General features: G+C 31.4%; 3 protein-coding genes across 6 annotated transcripts in view; 1 reads left to right on the top strand and 2 right to left on the bottom strand.

Moving 5' to 3' along the window:
* Positions 1-8,385: 8,385 nt before the first annotated feature.
* LOC149888568 (uncharacterized) lies at positions 8,386-10,217 on the bottom strand. The gene is made up of 8 exons (XM_090088159.1): positions 10,063-10,217; positions 9,848-9,921; positions 9,559-9,609; positions 9,258-9,302; positions 9,037-9,081; positions 8,825-8,869; positions 8,661-8,693; positions 8,386-8,521 (listed from the first exon to the last, which is right to left on the bottom strand). The coding sequence occupies exons 1-8, from the start codon at positions 10,068-10,070 to the stop codon at positions 8,499-8,501; spliced, it is 324 nt and encodes a 107-aa protein (XP_089944285.1). The 5' UTR covers positions 10,071-10,217; the 3' UTR covers positions 8,386-8,498.
* A 3,709-nt stretch (positions 10,218-13,926) lies between these two features.
* On the top strand, positions 13,927-15,405 carry LOC149888567 (uncharacterized). 2 transcript variants are annotated; one of them, XM_090088329.1, is made up of 8 exons: positions 13,927-14,068; positions 14,226-14,296; positions 14,458-14,496; positions 14,632-14,676; positions 14,805-14,849; positions 14,963-15,007; positions 15,175-15,204; positions 15,297-15,405. In XM_090088329.1, the coding sequence occupies exons 1-8, from the start codon at positions 14,061-14,063 to the stop codon at positions 15,326-15,328; spliced, it is 315 nt and encodes a 104-aa protein (XP_089944455.1). In that variant the 5' UTR covers positions 13,927-14,060; the 3' UTR covers positions 15,329-15,405. The 2 variants fall into 2 exon arrangements, with proteins under 2 accessions (XP_089944455.1, XP_089944453.1); XM_090088327.1 differs by having other exon boundaries at positions 14,455-14,496.
* A 1,241-nt stretch (positions 15,406-16,646) lies between these two features.
* LOC149888564 (uncharacterized) overlaps positions 16,647-18,660 on the bottom strand; it is a 29,947-nt gene continuing 27,933 nt past the window's right edge. The window contains exons 1-8 of one of the 3 annotated variants that reach the window (XM_090087852.1): positions 17,984-18,125; positions 17,756-17,826; positions 17,556-17,597; positions 17,376-17,420; positions 17,203-17,247; positions 17,045-17,089; positions 16,848-16,877; positions 16,647-16,755 (exon numbers count right to left, since the gene is read on the bottom strand). In XM_090087852.1, the coding sequence (XP_089943978.1) occupies positions 16,724-16,755; positions 16,848-16,877; positions 17,045-17,089; positions 17,203-17,247; positions 17,376-17,420; positions 17,556-17,597; positions 17,756-17,826; positions 17,984-17,991 (318 nt within the window). In that variant the 5' untranslated portion in view covers positions 17,992-18,125 and the 3' untranslated portion in view covers positions 16,647-16,723. Of the gene's footprint in view, positions 16,756-16,847; positions 16,878-17,044; positions 17,090-17,202; positions 17,248-17,375; positions 17,421-17,555; positions 17,598-17,755; positions 17,827-17,983; positions 18,126-18,660 lie in introns of those variants that run through there. The other 2 variants (XM_090087855.1, XM_090087853.1) reach the window with 2 other exon arrangements.

Genomic DNA, 18,660 nt, shown 5'->3' with positions numbered 1-18,660 from the left:
TGCTCCAAACGACATTGTTTTGGTTTTATTTAGTAAAATTAGGTGCCCATGTGGTTCTCCCAATATGGACCAACTGCTGTCCCTAAAATGGACCAGTGGTTCAAGATGGGAAACTGTAATCCATATTGGGGAACATAAGTTCTTATTCTCTTGGATGTTATTATTTTATCATAGGCTATTAATAAATTAAATTATCTTAATCTTATGTTTTATTTTAATCTTTGATTATTATTAGTATTTGAAATTTGACTAGACTATAGCCAGACTATAGAATCTATAATAGATTATAATTATTCAATTGTAGTAATTATAGATCTACTAAGTATTTACTATAACTATAATTGACCTATTAAATTTAAATTAGATAATTATATAATAACATAAGTTAAGATATAATTATAAGGCTAAGGGTCTAAAAATAATTAAGAATCATTATTAATATTATAGTATTATTATAGTTATAGGCTATAGGCCTAATGATTAAAATTAAATTAATAATAATAATAATAGCCTACTAATAATAATAAATAATGATAAATATTTATTAAGTATTACATTTGTAGTGGTAGATTGTAGTGGGTAAATTTAGACAAATTTATTTTTAAAATTTTGCCCTGTCCTACAATTTATTTCAATCTTTTTTTTTTAATCAGGGGCTGCTGGACTAATGATGATCTTCAACGTGCTATTGAGGCGTACAGAAATGGTGATATTGGCTTGAACAAATGTGGAGCCACATACGGCATCCCCAAAGCAACTCTAAAGAGGCATTTTGATAATGCTAACAAGTTTGCTAACGGCTTTAAAAAGCTAGGCAGAAGTACTATCCTTCCTGCGGATGTTGAGCTAGAAATACACAACCTAGTTTTAAAATTGGAGGCCATGTTTTTCGGAATGTCGAGGAAAGATTTAATGACTCTGGCATTTGAAGTTGCAGAACACAAGGGTTTAAATCACCCATTCAATAAGGATAAAGGTCAAGCTGGGAAAAAGTGGTATTACAAATTTTTAACCAGGTTCCCTGACCTCTGCCTCCGCCAGCCAGAAGCTACTTCCATGTCGCGAGCCAGCGGCTTCAACCTGGGGGATGTTGACAGGTTTTTTAATTTACTAGAAAATTTAATAAAAGATCATTGCCTTAAGGCCAATAACATTTACAATATTGATGAATCTGGTATTTCAACCGTGCAAAAGAAATGCTAGCGCGTGCTTGGCCTAAAAGGCAAAAAACAGATAGGTAGCATAGCCAGTGCAGAAAGGGGTGTTAACACAACAGTTGTCTGTTGCGTAAATGCTGGTGGAACACATTATGTTCCACCAATGATTATATTCAAAAGAAAACGGGTTCCTGATGAACTGGGAGATGGTGCACCAGAAGGCAGCATTGTAACATGTTCTGATTCAGGATGGATAAATTCTGAACTTTTCATACAGTGGATGAGAATGTTCATCAGTCATGTGAAGCCAACTAAAGATGATAAGGTTTTACTTATTTTAGATGGCCACAAATCCCATACTAAAAATCTTGAGGCCATTCAGCTTGCCATTGACAACAATGTCATAATGGTGTCACTTTCACCTCACACAACACACAAACTGCAGCCTCTGGATAAAGCTTTTTTTAAGCCCCTTCAAGTCTACTACGACCAGGAGGCGGAAAAATGGCTGAGACTAAATCCAGGACGTTCAGTGAGTTCATATCAGGTGGCCAATCTTTTTCATCTGGCATATGCAAAGGCTGCTACCATGTCAACAGCAATTAATGGTTTTGCATCGTGTGGAATTTGGCCATGCACACGAGATGTTTTTAAACCTCAGGATTATGCGCCATCATTCGCTTCTGAAGCAGGAGACCGCGAGACCATGCTGTCTTCACCACTTACATCAGGGACATTACCAGCACAAGCCCAGGAAGCTTCGATACCAGCATTGGTATGTGTAACTAGACCAGCACAAGACCAGGAGGGTGTGCCACCACTTCCAGGCATAATGGATGAGATGGTTCCAAAACCAACAACTTATGTGACCCACCCAGTGTCACTGGCTATTAAAACGTCCCATTCCAAAACAGTTCTGCCACAGGTGCTGGAAAATTTTTTGCTCATCCCAATTTACTCTGATGGGAAATGTTTTTTTAGGTCAGTTGTTGTGTGCACAACACCAGATCTTCAGTCAGCTCAGCGATTAAACGGCAAGCTGGTCAGTCCACTGCTTCATCTGAAGGAAACTGCTATGGCTGACTCACTTCGTAATCAGCTTGTTAGCCATTTGATATCTAATTTGGAAATATTGTCTGTTGACATGCACGGGGATGCCTTAAATGCTGACCAACCCCAGCATCTTCACTTTAACTTGTTAGAAGAGCGTATTGCTCACATTGCCAAACCAGACTCGTTTGTGGGAGAATGGGAGATAAATCAGATCTCCTGTCTTCTGAAAACAAAAATTGTGATTCACAATGCAAACAGGAATGTGCTGATGCATGGTGAAGAACATAGTGGTAACCCCATCACAGTGAAGTACACCATGTTTGAAAATAACTCTGGGCACTATGAGGCACTAATTTTTTACATCCGGGCTTTGTCTCCAATTCAGAGACTGGTCCCTGTTCTTCCCCCAAAGGGTGCAGGCAAAAGGAAGTGTCGCAAAGAACAGTCAGAAATTCTTACTTCAAGTCCATATAAAAAGCTGTTCCTACAGGAAAGTCCAAAAACAAACACAAAAGTTAAAAAGTCCAAAAACACAAAAATAATTAAAGAAAAAGTAGTAAAGAAATGTAAGAAACCCAAAATGAATTCAACAACTAGTACCAGTATTTTAAATGAAAGTTCATGGCTTTGTTTTATGTTTGGAGAATGTAACATAGAAAATATGATATGCTGTCGATCCTGCAAAAGATGGGCACATGAAAAATGCGCAGGAACTTAAGATTGTGACTTTATTTGTGAACTTTGTAAATAAATTTTGAAATATTATTACACATCAGTATTCATGTTTTTGTGTGTGCTAAATGTTAAAATAGTAAAACACTTTATAAATAAAACTGAGTGTATGCATGCATGTGCATGAGACTGGTAGAATTAGAATCAAATAAATGGTGGCTGGCTTAAACTTAATAACTTTTTTTTTTTTTTTTTACAAAAAGGACATCTAAAAACCTGTTAAAAATTAGAAGCTTACATACTCTTGAGTATTTATATTCTAATAAATCTATCTTTAGTGTGTATATAATTTGTTTAAATGACCAAGTCAAACCGTTTATAACTAGTCCATAATAGGAACATCAATGGTCCATATTTGGAGCACAAGCTTAAAGTACCCCCAATATGGACCACTTACGTTTTTGACACCTTTTATAATTATTAATAAATCAACCACTACAAGCTTCATATAATATGTTCAGCTGAAGGTAAGAAGTGGTTTACAATATAAAAGTTAACTATTTAAGCAAAAGTGAGTGAATTATACACTCTGCAACAAAAGTGGTCCATAATCGGCGACTCTCCCCTACTTAACTACTTTAGTACATGCAGAACTAGAGATATAATAAATGATACAAAGTATCAACTAGCTTTGTAGCTACCTAAAGCACAATGGTTTCATGCCCAGGAACTACTTCATCTATTATATTGCTGTAGACTTCCGGTTTTTGAATATTATAAAATTTTCTATTTTTTTCTTTAACAACAGAAATATAGACAGTTAAGGATAAATAAAATGAATGTAAATTCAATAAAAAAACAAATAATTTGTCCCAGTTTTAAAGAATTTAGCAAAACCAATTTATGGAAAACCGCAAAAATAACTAAGTATTCAATATTAACATTATATCATCTACCAGCTATATACAAACTAATTTTTATATGACAAAGACAAATGGGTTATTATGTGCTTTTTATAACAAATGAAATAATATATGAAATATGAAAAACAAAAACATGAAATTTCTGGCCACATTTTGTAAGATAATTATAAATTTGAATAACTTTTTAAAAGGTTTTGGTTTATCAAATGAATTATAAAAAGCCCATTAGAAAATAAGCGTCTACGACTCGTTATTTTTTTTGTTCGAGACGAGACGATCCGATCCTAAAAGCTTTGTCCCGATTAGCGATAAATATCAAGACAATTTTAAATTTTCAGTCGAAATCCGGGACGATGCCGAGACGAGACGAGTAGTCCCGGACAAAATAGGAGCTTTACAATTTTCCGGAATTTACATCTTTTTAAAGGGACATAACGAGACATAACGAGACATACTAGTTAATCCTTAATGTGAAATTTGAATAATGAATTTCTGGTACAATTACCATTATTTATTTTAGCTACTATTATTGATATTGTTATACTATTTATGTAAACACAGCTTTATAAAAGTTAATGGTAGCAACTGAAAAAATAGAAAAAAAAATTTTTGGGATAGTATTTAACTTTTTCCACTAATATATCGTGTAAGAAGGGGATAAATATGTGTCCAAGGGGTAAGTTTCTGATCATTTAACATTGTTTATCGCTGAGGTCAGTATTCACTTTAAATGCAAGAGTTTGTTTTACACTCATATTTAAGGGAAAGGTTATCCAAAGTGTCTTTAACTTTTTTGATCTATAAAACATTTGACTTTTTTTAAAAAGTGTAATTCTTGCAGAGGCTAACAATAAAGCATAATGTTCAACACCTAGTTCTTTTATTTTTTCTCTTTTCCTTTGCTCTCCAAGGACCACCCATTGTTTATGGGGTTTTCCAGAACAAAAATGGATACTTTTATTGGTCATAAGATTTTCTCGAAGTCATTGGTATTCTTTTTCTATAAAAGAATCATAATTTCTATCACATTGTTTTAGTTTTTTTCTTTACTTTTAACATAAATCTATCTAAAGTAGCATTAATTTATGTTCTCTTTGCTAATTTCTTTAGTCTTATTTATTTTCGCTTAGTAAATCCTTCCAAAATCGTAATTTATCCACTCCTAACTCACGTATATTTGGGATAAAATCTAATCTTTTTGTTGGTCATAAGATGAAATATTTGACATTCAGGACATTTTTGTTGTTGTTTTTAAAATCATTAATATATATCAAAAACATATTTGAGTACTTTATGTCATTTTTCACTTTACCCTATTTAACGTTTTATGTTCTTACTTATTTGACAATTATCACATTACGTTTTATATAATGTTTAAGTAAATAATGTTACTTGTATATTATGTGACGGCCACAAAATTTTAAAAGTTAAATTCCAGGACATTTCCAGGACTTTCCAGGACATTTTGTTGCTTTTCCCAGGACATTTTATATCCTATTAGATGAATATTATCAATTGTCTTTACGTTAAATTTATTCATATTGATTGAAATATAGAATAGAATATTTATATATGTATAAAATAACAAATCATAGATAATTCTCTCTTATTTAAAATTAAATTCAAACCATTTATATAATTTTTTTTTTTGCATAAAAAATTTTATATTACTTCAATATTATTAGTAATTTTTTAACTTGATTTAGAAAAAAGAAATTCCACGACATTTCAGGACATTTTTTAAAAAAAATTAATTTTAAACAAAAGCTGAGGTAAAAACCATCAACAAAAAAATGGTGAGGTAAGATGGCTTCTTGTTGAATAAACTTTATATTTCATTTTTTATTATGTTTAACATAACCATTATTTCGTAACACAAAATTTTAGTGCTGAAAAATCAACAATCGGAGTATTGATATACTCATAAAATGATAAAGCTGAATACACTCTTCTTGTTTTTAGCGTAAAGCCTGATGGGATGTTTTGTTTTGCTGTTGATCATCGTCGTTGAGAAGAAAATTGATTCTCCTCACGTTAAAAACTTTTTCTTTGTTGATTTGTTCGATGTTAAAATTGAAAAATATATTATCACCTTTTACAAATTCTTTTATTTGTGTAAATAAATGGTAGCTAGATGTAAAATATTTTTTAATACAATTGCATAAATGTCTATATTCGTATATTTAAATATTTTTTAGAAAATGATAAAAGAGGTCGTAACTTGCCGTCAACATAGCCAGGTACCGAAGCTCGTTCTATTTGAACGTTTAAAAAAGAACTGTTAAATAAAAAAAACATACATTTAATGCATTATTTATTATTACTTTTGCAAAAAAAAAATGTTCAAATAAAATGAAAAATGTTTCACTAATTCCAACTCTGAAGGAGAGCGAACTGTTATCCGAAGGTACTTTTATCCGAAGGAATATTTTTCTTTTTCTAACTTTACGAAGCTTCAATCGCCGTATTCACATGCAAAATAGTTCGTGAGGTTAGAATTATTTTGTTCTATCTCCAAGTTTAAACGTTGGGAGAAAGGTTTTGATTTTTTTCTTAAAGTAAAAATTATTTAAAATTTTAACTTTAATTTTTAAAGAAATAATAACTTATGCTTTAAATAACTTATGTTTAAACAAATTATTTTGAAAAAAAATTGTAAAATAGAGCGTATTTTTAAAGCAATCATGGTTTACTAAAATTAATAACTCATTTTCTTCCAACTTTTAAAATATGAGATAGAACAAAATAATTCTAACCTCGCGAATTTTCTAAAAAGAAATGATTAAAATGATAAAAACGAAGTTTTTTATTTCAGTAGTTCACGAAAAAATATCTGAAGCAAGTAAACCATCGAGAGCAGGTAAAGTATGAATTCAACGACAAACTTCTGCTTCGTTATTTAAACTTAACAACTCCGAGTTGACATCAACATTTAAATGTATTACGACCAGTGGCGTACCTAGGGTAAATAGCGCCTGGGGCAAACACCGATCTCGCGCCCCTCCTCCCCCACTTAAAGTGCTTAATTACAATTTTTTAATAAATGATGACACAAACTTTATTTTATATAATATATTTATTTTATATGATATATTTTTTCTTAATTTATTTTATATAATTCTCGCTTATTGTATCGCAGCCAAGCCTCTTTTGCGCCCCTTTCAGGCTGGCGCCCATGACACGTGCCCTGCCTGCCATACCCTAGATACGCCACTGATTACGACTAAGACAAGCTCATTTTGATTTCACTATTTGAAGGGAGAAGTTCAAAGTCTATAAGACCGTCCAAAACAATCACTGTTTCAGATATTTTGGTTGTTTTGCAAAACAACAAAAATATCTGAAACAGTGATTGTTTTAGCATTTTCATGTTGTACAGGTAACTTAATTTTGCAGCCTAATTCTTCTCATTTACTGCGCAAACTAATTTGGGGGGGGGGGGGGGGCGTCCAAAGCGTCTTTCAAAATTTTCCTAAAAATATCTCCTGAAGAAAACAAATGAAACTTTTATTCCAGAATGCTTATTGCAAAAAGCATCGTACAACATCTATATATTCAACTGTGCATCCAAATACTTTACTGTTTTTCTGGAATAATGACTAGTCTTCGTATCTTACGAGCTAATATGGTTAAATATTTTTATACAAACTTCTCCTGGTGTTTCATGAGAACTTCGTTTTTTCCCTCTCATATCTACAGGTGTTTTATCACAAACCTTCAAATCTGTCAATCTCCAAAGTCGATTTGGTGTTATTCCATGTAATGATATAAACACTGTGTTGCTGATCTTTCATTTTTCCCCCTGGAGTTCATTATTATAACCCAATGATTTTTTTCTTAAAGGATCTCCTGTAGATTTATTCGTATTTAAATTTCTTCTTCAAATCATTTTCTTAAATAAACATCTTGGTAAACTCCGGTAAAATTTTACAAATGTTATTGTATTTTACATTGAAATTATTAAGGGTCTGCAAAAATCAAAGATATGCATGTCATAAAAAAATTAAAAAGATATAACATACAATCTAGCTATGATAACAAGAAAGTTGCTTGCAACCAGGATTATCAAGGTTTCTAAAATAAAGTAAAATCCGTAGCAATTTAGCTTAAGTTTAGAAATAGAAAGGTTTAATTTAATTTATCGAGAACATGGCATTTTAACATATGTGGATTTAGCAGATCACATTTCACTTATAAAACAAGGGATATCATGGTACTAAAACAAATCTTCGCTCTGAGCTAACCTTTAGAGTACTCCTATATTATTCTCCGTTTCAGAACTATTTCTTAACACCATGCTATTCACACTAAAAAGTTTCAAAGAGTTTCAAAATGAACGCATCGTGATTTTTAAAAGCACTTTGCGCGTTCATTTGTTTTGAAAATCTTTGCAAGTCTTATCTCTTACTTCTTTATGGTGATTCAGAAGAGGCGAGTCTAAAACTGTAATCGCACGGTTAACTAACATTAAAGTTGACGTGGAGGATTTTAATTTTCCATTTAAAATGTTTTTTTACTAAGTTGACGTTTCTGACTGGGAAAAAGAGGCAAAAAAGTTAAAAACAAAAAAAATACGCAAATCTTTTTACATTTAGTTTGTGCTATTTTGTTTTAGTAGTTTTACATTTAAAGTTCATGAACAAAAGTAATATAACGAGCAGAAGAGAAAAAGCCTTCATAAACTTCGAGATTATCAATGTCCATGGTTGTCTTTACCTGCAATAAAAATGATTGTGTAAAAAAAAATTGTTTACTACAAATCCTATATTTCGCTTTTCATTTAATTGCAAAATATGTCAACAGACAAACTTTATGAAGATAAAAAGGTTTATAAACATGTAAAAGTAACTTTTACCACGATGCGACTCAGTTTTTATTCCCTCGTGTACTGAAAAGAAAATTGTTTGTTATATTCAAGTTTTTGTTTTAAAACTCGTTTTGTGATTCGTCGCTATCGCAAACTGAAGATTATTTTCAAGCAGCAAGAAACACGCAGAAGAAAACTAAACAAGTATTTACCTGATATCGATGGTCTTACGGATTCAGATCTGTCTCCTCTCGATACTAAATTAAAAGATACTTATTTCATTTACAACTGCTCGTTTTAAGTTACGTACGTTTGTTGCAACTTTTGGTTGTTAATATACAAAACCTTAAATATCTATGTGTTGCATGATTTTTTGAGGTTACTCAGAATATAGCTTTTAAAATGAAAATCAACACAGTTTTACCTGATCTCGACGGTCTGATTGATTCAGATCTATCGCCTCTTGATGCTAAATTAAAAGACACTTCCCTTATTTCATTTACAACTGCTCCTTTTTTAAGTTACATATATGTGTGTTGCAACTTGTGTATGTAAACTCATAACAGTACAAATATCTATCTGTTGCATGCTTTTGCACTTTGGTGGTTACTCAGAATATAGCTTTTAAGTAGGAACATAATTTACCTGATGCCGATGGTCTTATTGATTCAGATCTACCTCCTTTTGATACTAAATTAAAACATACTTAACGTAATGGCAACAATCTTTTTTGATTTGCATTACATATATATACATATATATATATATATATATATATATATATATATATATATATATATATATATATATATATATATATATATATATATATATGTTTCATATTTTGTTCTAGTTTATCACATGATTGATAATTACTCGCAGCATAATTTATACACTTGAAACTTAAGAGTACCGCTTTTAAAGGAAGAGGCTAAACGTATTTTACCTGATGGCGAAGGGCTCGATGGTTGGACCGGTTTTTTCGAATCGTTTTTTTCTGAATGTAAGAGTACAAAGTTATCTAACAATTTATAAACACAGAGTTGTAATCTTAAAGGTTGTTTGATTAGCATTAGTAACTCGCCGGTTGCGAATGCTTATCAACTCACAGCTCTTATCCAAGTAATGGATGACTAGATTTATTTGTTTTCTTTCGCATCTTTAAAAACAATCCATTTTTAATGATGATCTGCTTCGTAAATAGACGTTAAAGTATACTAAACGTAATATATTACCTTTACGAGCATCAGAAGTTGCGATGTTTACAGCTAACATCAGAGCCAAGAGAAAGCAGCCCATCAATGTCGTGCTATGGTAGAGTAAGAGCAAAGCAAGGTTTTGGGTTGTAGTTTCAGAAAAGAAACATTTTTAGGTAGCAGGCAAAACGCTTGGTTTTGATTACAAAAGTTACTACAAACTACAAAAGTGACTTATAAAGAGTCTGTCCTACCTCACCATTTTAAGCAACAAGTTTCTTTGTAAGTACTGCGTCTAAATACAAACATCAGCGAGTTTGTCTTTTTTTATAGCGGTACATGTTGCATAACCAACGACCTATAAACTCTAGCATAACTCGTGCTCAATCACGAGGATTATGATTATAATGTCGAAGGTATAAAATAGAAAACATAATTACAAAAGTTTTTAGTGTCTTTATCTCCCCTTTGCACAGTTAAACTTAATTGAGATTATTTGCACGTTATTCATGCTCGCTGGCATTTTCTTTCAAATGATTTTTCCTACAGGCTTAATTCAAATGACTTTTCCTGTTTGAAGCGAGAAGTTTTTTTAATTTAAGCTCACAATGAATAACTGAAATGTTAAAGGGATATTTTAAAATTGGATACAGACACTTTGTATCATGTGCCTGATCCTATTGTGATAGTGTCACATGCGATCTTGTCATAATCTTGAGTTTTAATCTCAATCGCTATATATTTGCTCATTAAGAAATGATTTGTGAATGACTCATGCAGATTATTCCAAAGGCGTGCAGTTTCTATGGTAACGAAATAAACATCATAGAATGTTCATGTTTTCCCAACCTAATTTTTAAAGGTATTTTGTGTTTTAAAAAAATTTTTTTTTTTTTTTTAAATGTTAAAGTGTATTGCAGTTTTTCTTTTTCAAACATTAGCCTCATGGCGTTATCGTACATTTTTTAAAAACCATCTTTAATGTTAAGCAGTGTAGTTTTTTAAGTGCTGCACCAGAGATGAGAAACACGCGTTTTGTTTACCTACCGTCTAAATATACAGAGATTCATTTTGCCCGTTGCAAACTTCGTAATATATTTGACTTCATAAAACAGTTATGTACTTAAAATGCGGTTTTCAGATGATCGTTTGAATGAACCGTAGGTCGCTAACCAACAGTTAGTCATCTCATTGAACTAATTAGTAACGATTCATTGAAATTATCAAAGAAGGAAACTTGTTTTGAAAAGTCCTCCCTGATTTCTCGGAGAACAGAATTGATTATTTTTAGAGGGGGGTTTTGAAAAACGGTTCGATAAACTGCTTGCGCTCAACAAACATGTAATAAAATTGTAGAACAGCCTTTAAACTACTTGTCGTTGATTGTTTTCAATACATTTCAAAAACGTTAATGTAATTTTGAATTAACTAAAAGTCTTATCACGATTAACTAAGAGGAGATTTCTTTTTTTTTTTAAACTTAATAATTACAATTATATCTGTTTGTTGAATTTCCATCAAACAAGCAATATCAATGCGGGTATTATGATACGTGAAACACTCAGTCTCTGGCTCAGTGTTTCAACTTCAAGAAAAAAAACTCAGTTTCTGAGAAACACACCTTTCAAGTTTTGATAGCAATTTGATAATTTAACACGTTTGATGCCAATGTTCTGTTAGTATTGAATTAATGTTTCCGGTACTAATGATTTTCTTAGTACCCGTTACGATAGGAAAAAGATGTAAGAGTTTTCGTTTTGGAAGGGCGAATAACATCTTTCAAAGAGAATTGAATTGAATCATCTTTCAACGGGTATACTTTTGGATCCAAATTTATCAAAATCAACTCACGCAACATATAAACATTGTTCTGAGTTTAAAGAACTTTGAAAAAATAAAGGGTCATAAAAATTGAAGCAAAGTTTTTTAATCAAATTAAATATTTTTCTTAAAGTATCTGTGAACAAATTACAAAGGAGTATTTAGTTGCAGTGCTAGAAATAATAAGAATTGAATCGAAGTTTGAAAAAAAAAAAGGAAAACTTTTTTTTGGTAATAAACTTTCATGATTTGAATAGACTAGCACTTTTAACATATATGTAGTTAATTTACCAGTAGGTGCAGCACTTATTAATGATATTATTGATAATATATAGTTATGAATCCTAGAAAGTTGAGTGTAGGAATGTGTTATATGCATCGATAAACTCACTGCAGCTTTAAACGACTTGTATTTGTATAACTATTACCATTTACTCTTAAAATATATATATATATATATATTTTAATGTAATGGTCGGTGGTTAGTTTTATATTTCTTTCAAAATTTATAGTCAGATACAAACGATAAAGAGCTTCGCTAAGTTTTCACTTCAAGAAAACCCAGCGAAGCTCTTTATCGTTTTTTTCTTTTATGACGTTGCTACTTCTGGTATCAAACAATCTCTTTTCATGTCTGAAATAATTTTGTTTTTACTTGAAAATGTTGCACAACTCAGGTTTAAAGCAGTTATCGGAACTAGGGTTTTTCACAAAAGTTCGTCAGAAATTTCCTAACAATCAAGCTTGAAACTTGTTTGTTAGGAAATATTTTGTTTAACCAAGAATTGCCTATAGCTAGCACAAGTAATTATTTAACACATTGACGGACAGTAGGAACAATTGAAGTTTGAAAATTAACGCTATATGTTTTTGTAATTTTTAGAATATTAGAAGTATAGTTTATATATTCAGCACATTTAATTAGAAGTACAGTTTTACTTTTTCTGCTTAAATTAACTTTATTTTGTTTAATTCAGCACCTTTAATTAAGTTGCGGCTATTACCGTCATGCCTCATAGTAAACTTCGAATTGACGCAAGTGTCAGTGAATGTAATAATTTTAAAATCAAACACACCCGGACCTACAAGTGCCCACCTAGTATTTACCCCAGTTAGAGGAAGGAAATAGAAAAGAATATTAAGCTCAGTGGTTCGTTTAGGGTATGTTCTAAATTTTCAATATATTAGTTCAGACCATGCAACGAGTCGTTGCTTCGTTGGTAAGTGCCAATGCATGGTTTTTGTCCGACTTGTGATGTGATTTATGTGATAATATATATTGCTACAACTACATGTACAATTGTTGGAATCAAAACAGAAATGTCATGAATAGTCTTATCAAATTTATGTAAAAACACATTAGATGTTGCGTCACTTTTTAAAGAACTAGTTTTAGATAAAGTTCCCAAACGATACAGTTTAATCGTTACCGAGGTTTTTTTGGTCTGTTATTTGCATTTATCATCTGTTACAACTCTATTCTCTGGTTTTCTTCCCATTTTAAAGGTTTCTTTCTCATTTGTTTTCCCTCTCATTTTAAATCTTTAGCTTCATGTGGTGCCTATTACACGATCTGTTTATCAAACCCGATTCTTATTTTCAAATGTAACATTTCCGAATGTTAGGTTAAAGTGTTCAAGTACACAACAAAGCCTATACACGTCTAGACGTTTTCAGAGCTTGTGATGTCCACAATAGAAGCGTAGCTTCAGAACAAGCACACTTGTGGACTCAGAGCCAGCACACTCGCGCACTCAGAACCAGCACACTCGTGTATATTCGATTGTGCACACTCGTGCACACTCGTGCACTCTTTATTGATCTATTAAATTACAGTTCATTGTCACCTTAATAATTTGGTTGTTAAAGTAATAATAAATAGATAAATGGCAGATATGTTTAATAACTCCAAAATGCCAGCATATCGTCAATGAATCTTGTAAAACTTCTTAATTAATAATTCAGCAAAGTTTGGAACTTTTTCTTTTCTCGTCAAGCCGTGGTGGTAATTTTAAAATAGTTCACAAGAGTATACAAGAATTCTACGCTTCAAGGTTTTTACCTGTGCTTTCGAACACGGTAAAGTTATCATTTTTCGGCCATATATGGATTTACAATGTAGGCTAACAAAAATAAACTAATAAAGATCATTGCTATGGTGATTGACAAAACAACTTAACATTTGTTATATAACTGAATCCACTGACTAATGATCTTATTCTCCTTCGAAGACTGCCAATTTCGCAAAAAATCCGGTTTCATTTACGTTAAAATCCAGTACGTATCTTCAGATTAGAGCTAATACGTCATTTGCCGCTTAGCATATATAAAAGAAAAGAGCTGCGATTACAGTACAGTTTACTTATTTAGTCGCAATACTAACAACGAGTTGTAATAGACAAAAGCTGAGGTAAAAAGCATCAACCAAAAAATGATGAGGTAAGATGGCTTCTTTTGAATAAGCTTCATCATATTTCATTTTTTATTGTGTTTAACATAACCATTATTTCGTAACACAAAATTTTAGTGCTGACTAGTCAACAGCCTTAGTTTATTCTTAAAATGATAAAGTTGATTACACTCTTCTCGTTTTTAGCGCAAAGTTGATGGGATGTTTTTTTTTGCTGTTGATCATCGTTGTTGAGTCGAAACTTAACTCTCCTCACGGTAAAACCATTTTGTTTCTTTGTTCGATGTTGAAAAGAGCTGGTCATCGCCTTTTACGCGTCATTTTATTGGTGGATATATAGACAGTAACTAGATGTAAAATAATTTTTAACTCTTTTGCATAAATGTGCATATTTGTATATCTACATGCTTTTTAGAAGATGATAAAAGAGGTCATAACTTGCCATCAACAAAGCCAGGTAACTAAGCTATATGTATATTAAAAAAAAAAGATGTGATAAACAAAAAGCATACACATTTAATGCAGTATTTATCATTACTTTTACAAAAAAAAAATAGTTCTAACGAAATGAAAGATGTATTACTAATTTCAGCCTCTGAAGGAAAGCGAACTGAATCGTTAAAACCAAGTCGATCAGGTACTTATATCCGAAGAAATATTTTTCTTTTTCTAACTTTACGAAGCTTCAATCGCCGTATTCACACACAATATAATTGTGAAAAAGGATATGATTAAAATGATAAAAACGAAGTTTGTTATTTTTAGTATTTCACGAGAAAAGATCCGAAGCAATTAAACCGTCAAGAGCAGGTAAAGTATGAATTCAAAGACAAACTTCTGCTTCGACCTTTAAACTTAACAATTTTGCGTGAACATCAACATTTAAATGTATTACAACTAAGACAAGCTTATTTTGATTTCAGTATCTGAAGGGAGAAGATCAAAGTCTATAAGACCGTCCAAATCAGGTAAATTAATCACTGTTTTAGATATAGTTGTTGTTCTGTAGTAAAATAGTTTGCAAATGCTTAACATTTATTACTTTTTTATTTTTTGCTTTTTACAAAAAAATGACACGAGTTTCAGAATTCGTTGTTGAAGTATTTTTCAAACGTTCTCAAATTTGTTTTTATAGTACCACACTCATCTCGTGTACATTTCGAAGGTAAAGTTTTTTTATTGACAAAACTTTTCTTGTTGAACTTAAATGTTTTCGATATTCTAGTTTCATTTACAACTTTTCTTTCTGCGTTGTAGGTCATAAAGAGCCAAACCGTGGGCATCATTAAAAACTCATCAGCCTTTGGGAAGTGACACAGTTGTTCTACAACGTTGAATATTTGATAATAAATGAATTTCAGAGTTATTCTTTTGTTTTCTCTGTTCTTCTAGCTTTAAAAAAAGAAATCAAATCTGTAAAAAAAGGTTTCACGAGAAAAACGATTCTTAATTTACAATCGGAGCGCTAGAAGTTGTTGCGATGAATTTTATGTAAAAAAAAAAAAATAATAATAATAATTATATAACTTTAAATATTTGACTAAACCGGGCGAATACGTGAAAGATATTCAGTCCGAGCTGACTTTCAGCTTAGTTTTTGCCGGCTAGTGTTTTGCATTCAAACGCTTATCTTTTGCTAATTACGATTATTTGACATACGGGTTTGGTTTTTCACCGGGCTATATATCTAGTGCTATATATCTAGTGCTAGGAAATGTTATATCCAGTTTAGTTGAAGTTAATTAAGCCGGGATTTCCACCCTTGCTAAACTTTGTCAGCTGAAATGTACACATTATGGTTAAAATATCCAATCGTTTACTTTTCGGTGTCCGTCCAAAAATATAGATGTTGAAGTATTTCGATTACAAAACTAGATTAGTTTAAAGCTTTAAATTGTATTTGTTTTTGAATTATTTGAAGTAAAACTTATTCAGTGCTGATTTTTACAATGAAAAAGTATCCGTCCACTATTTAATATGATATACCATATTAAATAGTGAAAACTGTTTTAGGCTTACTTCTACTGTTGAAAATAAAAATAGCAAGCTTTACTTCAAATAATTCAAAAACAAATACAATTTAAAGCTTTAAACTAATCTAGTTTTGTAATCGAAATACTTCAACATCTATATTTTTGGACGGACACCGAAAAGTAAACGATTGGATATTTTAACCATAATGTGTACATTTCAGCTGACAAAGTTTAGCAAGGGTGGAAATCCCGGCTTAATTAACTTCAACTAAACTGGATATAACATTTCCTAGCACTAGATATATAGCACTAGATATATAGCCCGGTGAAAAACCAAACCCGTATGTCAAATAATCGTAATTAGCAAAAGATAAGCGTTTGAATGCAAAACACTAGCCGGCAAAAACTAAGCTGAAAGTCAGCTCGGACTGAATATCTTTCACGTATTCGCCCGGTTTAGTCAAATATTTAAAGTTATATAATTATTATTATTATTTTTTTTTTTTTACATAAAATTCATCGCAACAACTTCTAGCGCTCCGATTGTAAATTAAGAATCGTTTTTCTCGTGAAACCTTTTTTTACAGATTTGATTTCTTTTTTTAAAGCTAGAAGAACAGAGAAAACAAAAGAATAACTCTGAAATTCATTTATTATCAAATATTCAACGTTGTAGAACAACTGTGTCACTTCCCAAAGGCTGATGAGTTTTTAATGATGCCCACGGTTTGGCTCTTTATGACCTACAACGCAGAAAGAAAAGTTGTAAATGAAACTAGAATATCGAAAACATTTAAGTTCAACAAGAAAAGTTTTGTCAATAAAAAAACTTTACCTTCGAAATGTACACGAGATGAGTGTGGTACTATAAAAACAAATTTGAGAACGTTTGAAAAATACTTCAACAACGAATTCTGAAACTCGTGTCATTTTTTTGTAAAAAGCAAAAAATAAAAAAGTAATAAATGTTAAGCATTTGCAAACTATTTTACTACAGAACAACAACTATATCTAAAACAGTGATTAATTTACCTGATTTGGACGGTCTTATAGACTTTGATCTTCTCCCTTCAGATACTGAAATCAAAATAAGCTTGTCTTAGTTGTAATACATTTAAATGTTGATGTTCACGCAAAATTGTTAAGTTTAAAGGTCGAAGCAGAAGTTTGTCTTTGAATTCATACTTTACCTGCTCTTGACGGTTTAATTGCTTCGGATCTTTTCTCGTGAAATACTAAAAATAACAAACTTCGTTTTTATCATTTTAATCATATCCTTTTTCACAATTATATTGTGTGTGAATACGGCGATTGAAGCTTCGTAAAGTTAGAAAAAGAAAAATATTTCTTCGGATATAAGTACCTGATCGACTTGGTTTTAACGATTCAGTTCGCTTTCCTTCAGAGGCTGAAATTAGTAATACATCTTTCATTTCGTTAGAACTATTTTTTTTTTGTAAAAGTAATGATAAATACTGCATTAAATGTGTATGCTTTTTGTTTATCACATCTTTTTTTTTTAATGTACATATAGCTTAGTTACCTGGCTTTGTTGATGGCAAGTTATGACCTCTTTTATCATCTTCTAAAAAGCATGTAGATATACAAATATGCACATTTATGCAAAAGAGTTAAAAATTATTTTACATCTAGTTACTGTCTATATATCCACCAATAAAATGACGCGTAAAAGGCGATGACCAGCTCTTTTCAACATCGAACAAAGAAACAAAATGGTTTTACCGTGAGGAGAGTTAAGTTTCGACTCAACAACGATGATCAACAGCAAAAAAAAACATCCCATCAACTTTGCGCTAAAAACGAGAAGAGTGTAATCAACTTTATCATTTTAAGAATAAACTAAGGCTGTTGACTAGTCAGCACTAAAATTTTGTGTTACGAAATAATGGTTATGTTAAACACAATAAAAAATGAAATATGATGAAGCTTATTCAAAAGAAGCCATCTTACCTCATCATTTTTTGGTTGATGCTTTTTACCTCAGCTTTTGTCTATTACAACTCGTTGTTAGTATTGCGACTAAATAAGTAAACTGTACTGTAATCGCAGCTCTTTTCTTTTATATATGCTAAGCGGCAAATGACGTATTAGCTCTAATCTGAAGATACGTACTGGATTTTAACGTAAATGAAACCGGATTTTTTGCGAAATTGGCAGTCTTCGAAGGAGAATAAGATCATTAGTCAGTGGATTCAGTTATATAACAAATGTTAAGTTGTTTTGTCAATCACCATAGCAATGATCTTTATTAGTTTATTTTTGTTAGCCTACATTGTAAATCCATATATGGCCGAAAAATGATAACTTTACCGTGTTCGAAAGCACAGGTAAAAACCTTGAAGCGTAGAATTCTTGTATACTCTTGTGAACTATTTTAAAATTACCACCACGGCTTGACGAGAAAAGAAAAAGTTCCAAACTTTGCTGAATTATTAATTAAGAAGTTTTACAAGATTCATTGACGATATGCTGGCATTTTGGAGTTATTAAACATATCTGCCATTTATCTATTTATTATTACTTTAACAACCAAATTATTAAGGTGACAATGAACTGTAATTTAATAGATCAATAAAGAGTGCACGAGTGTGCACGAGTGTGCACAATCGAATATACACGAGTGTGCT

Source organism: Hydra viridissima, unplaced genomic scaffold, assembly GCF_058129835.1.
Source record: "Hydra viridissima isolate aposymbiotic clone 2 unplaced genomic scaffold, HvirCarnegie_v1 scaffold_5, whole genome shotgun sequence".
NCBI lineage: Eukaryota > Metazoa > Cnidaria > Hydrozoa > Anthoathecata > Hydridae > Hydra > Hydra viridissima.
This window is presented reverse-complemented; position numbering and strand designations above follow the sequence as displayed.

Excerpts from the sequence above, each read along its gene's own strand:
- LOC149888568 (XM_090088159.1), bottom strand. Across the intron at positions 9,082-9,257 it reads AATAAGACCATCGGCATCAG|CATCAAGAGGCGATAGATCT; the intron begins GTAAATTATGTT and ends CTTTTAATTTAG. Across the intron at positions 8,870-9,036 it reads AATCAGACCGTCGAGATCAG|TATCGAGAGGAGACAGATCT; the intron begins GTAAAACTGTGT and ends CTTTTAATTTAG.
- LOC149888567 (XM_090088327.1), top strand. Across the intron at positions 14,497-14,631 it reads CTTGCCATCAACAAAGCCAG|CCTCTGAAGGAAAGCGAACT; the intron begins GTAACTAAGCTA and ends TACTAATTTCAG. Across the intron at positions 14,850-14,962 it reads AATTAAACCGTCAAGAGCAG|TATCTGAAGGGAGAAGATCA; the intron begins GTAAAGTATGAA and ends TTTTGATTTCAG.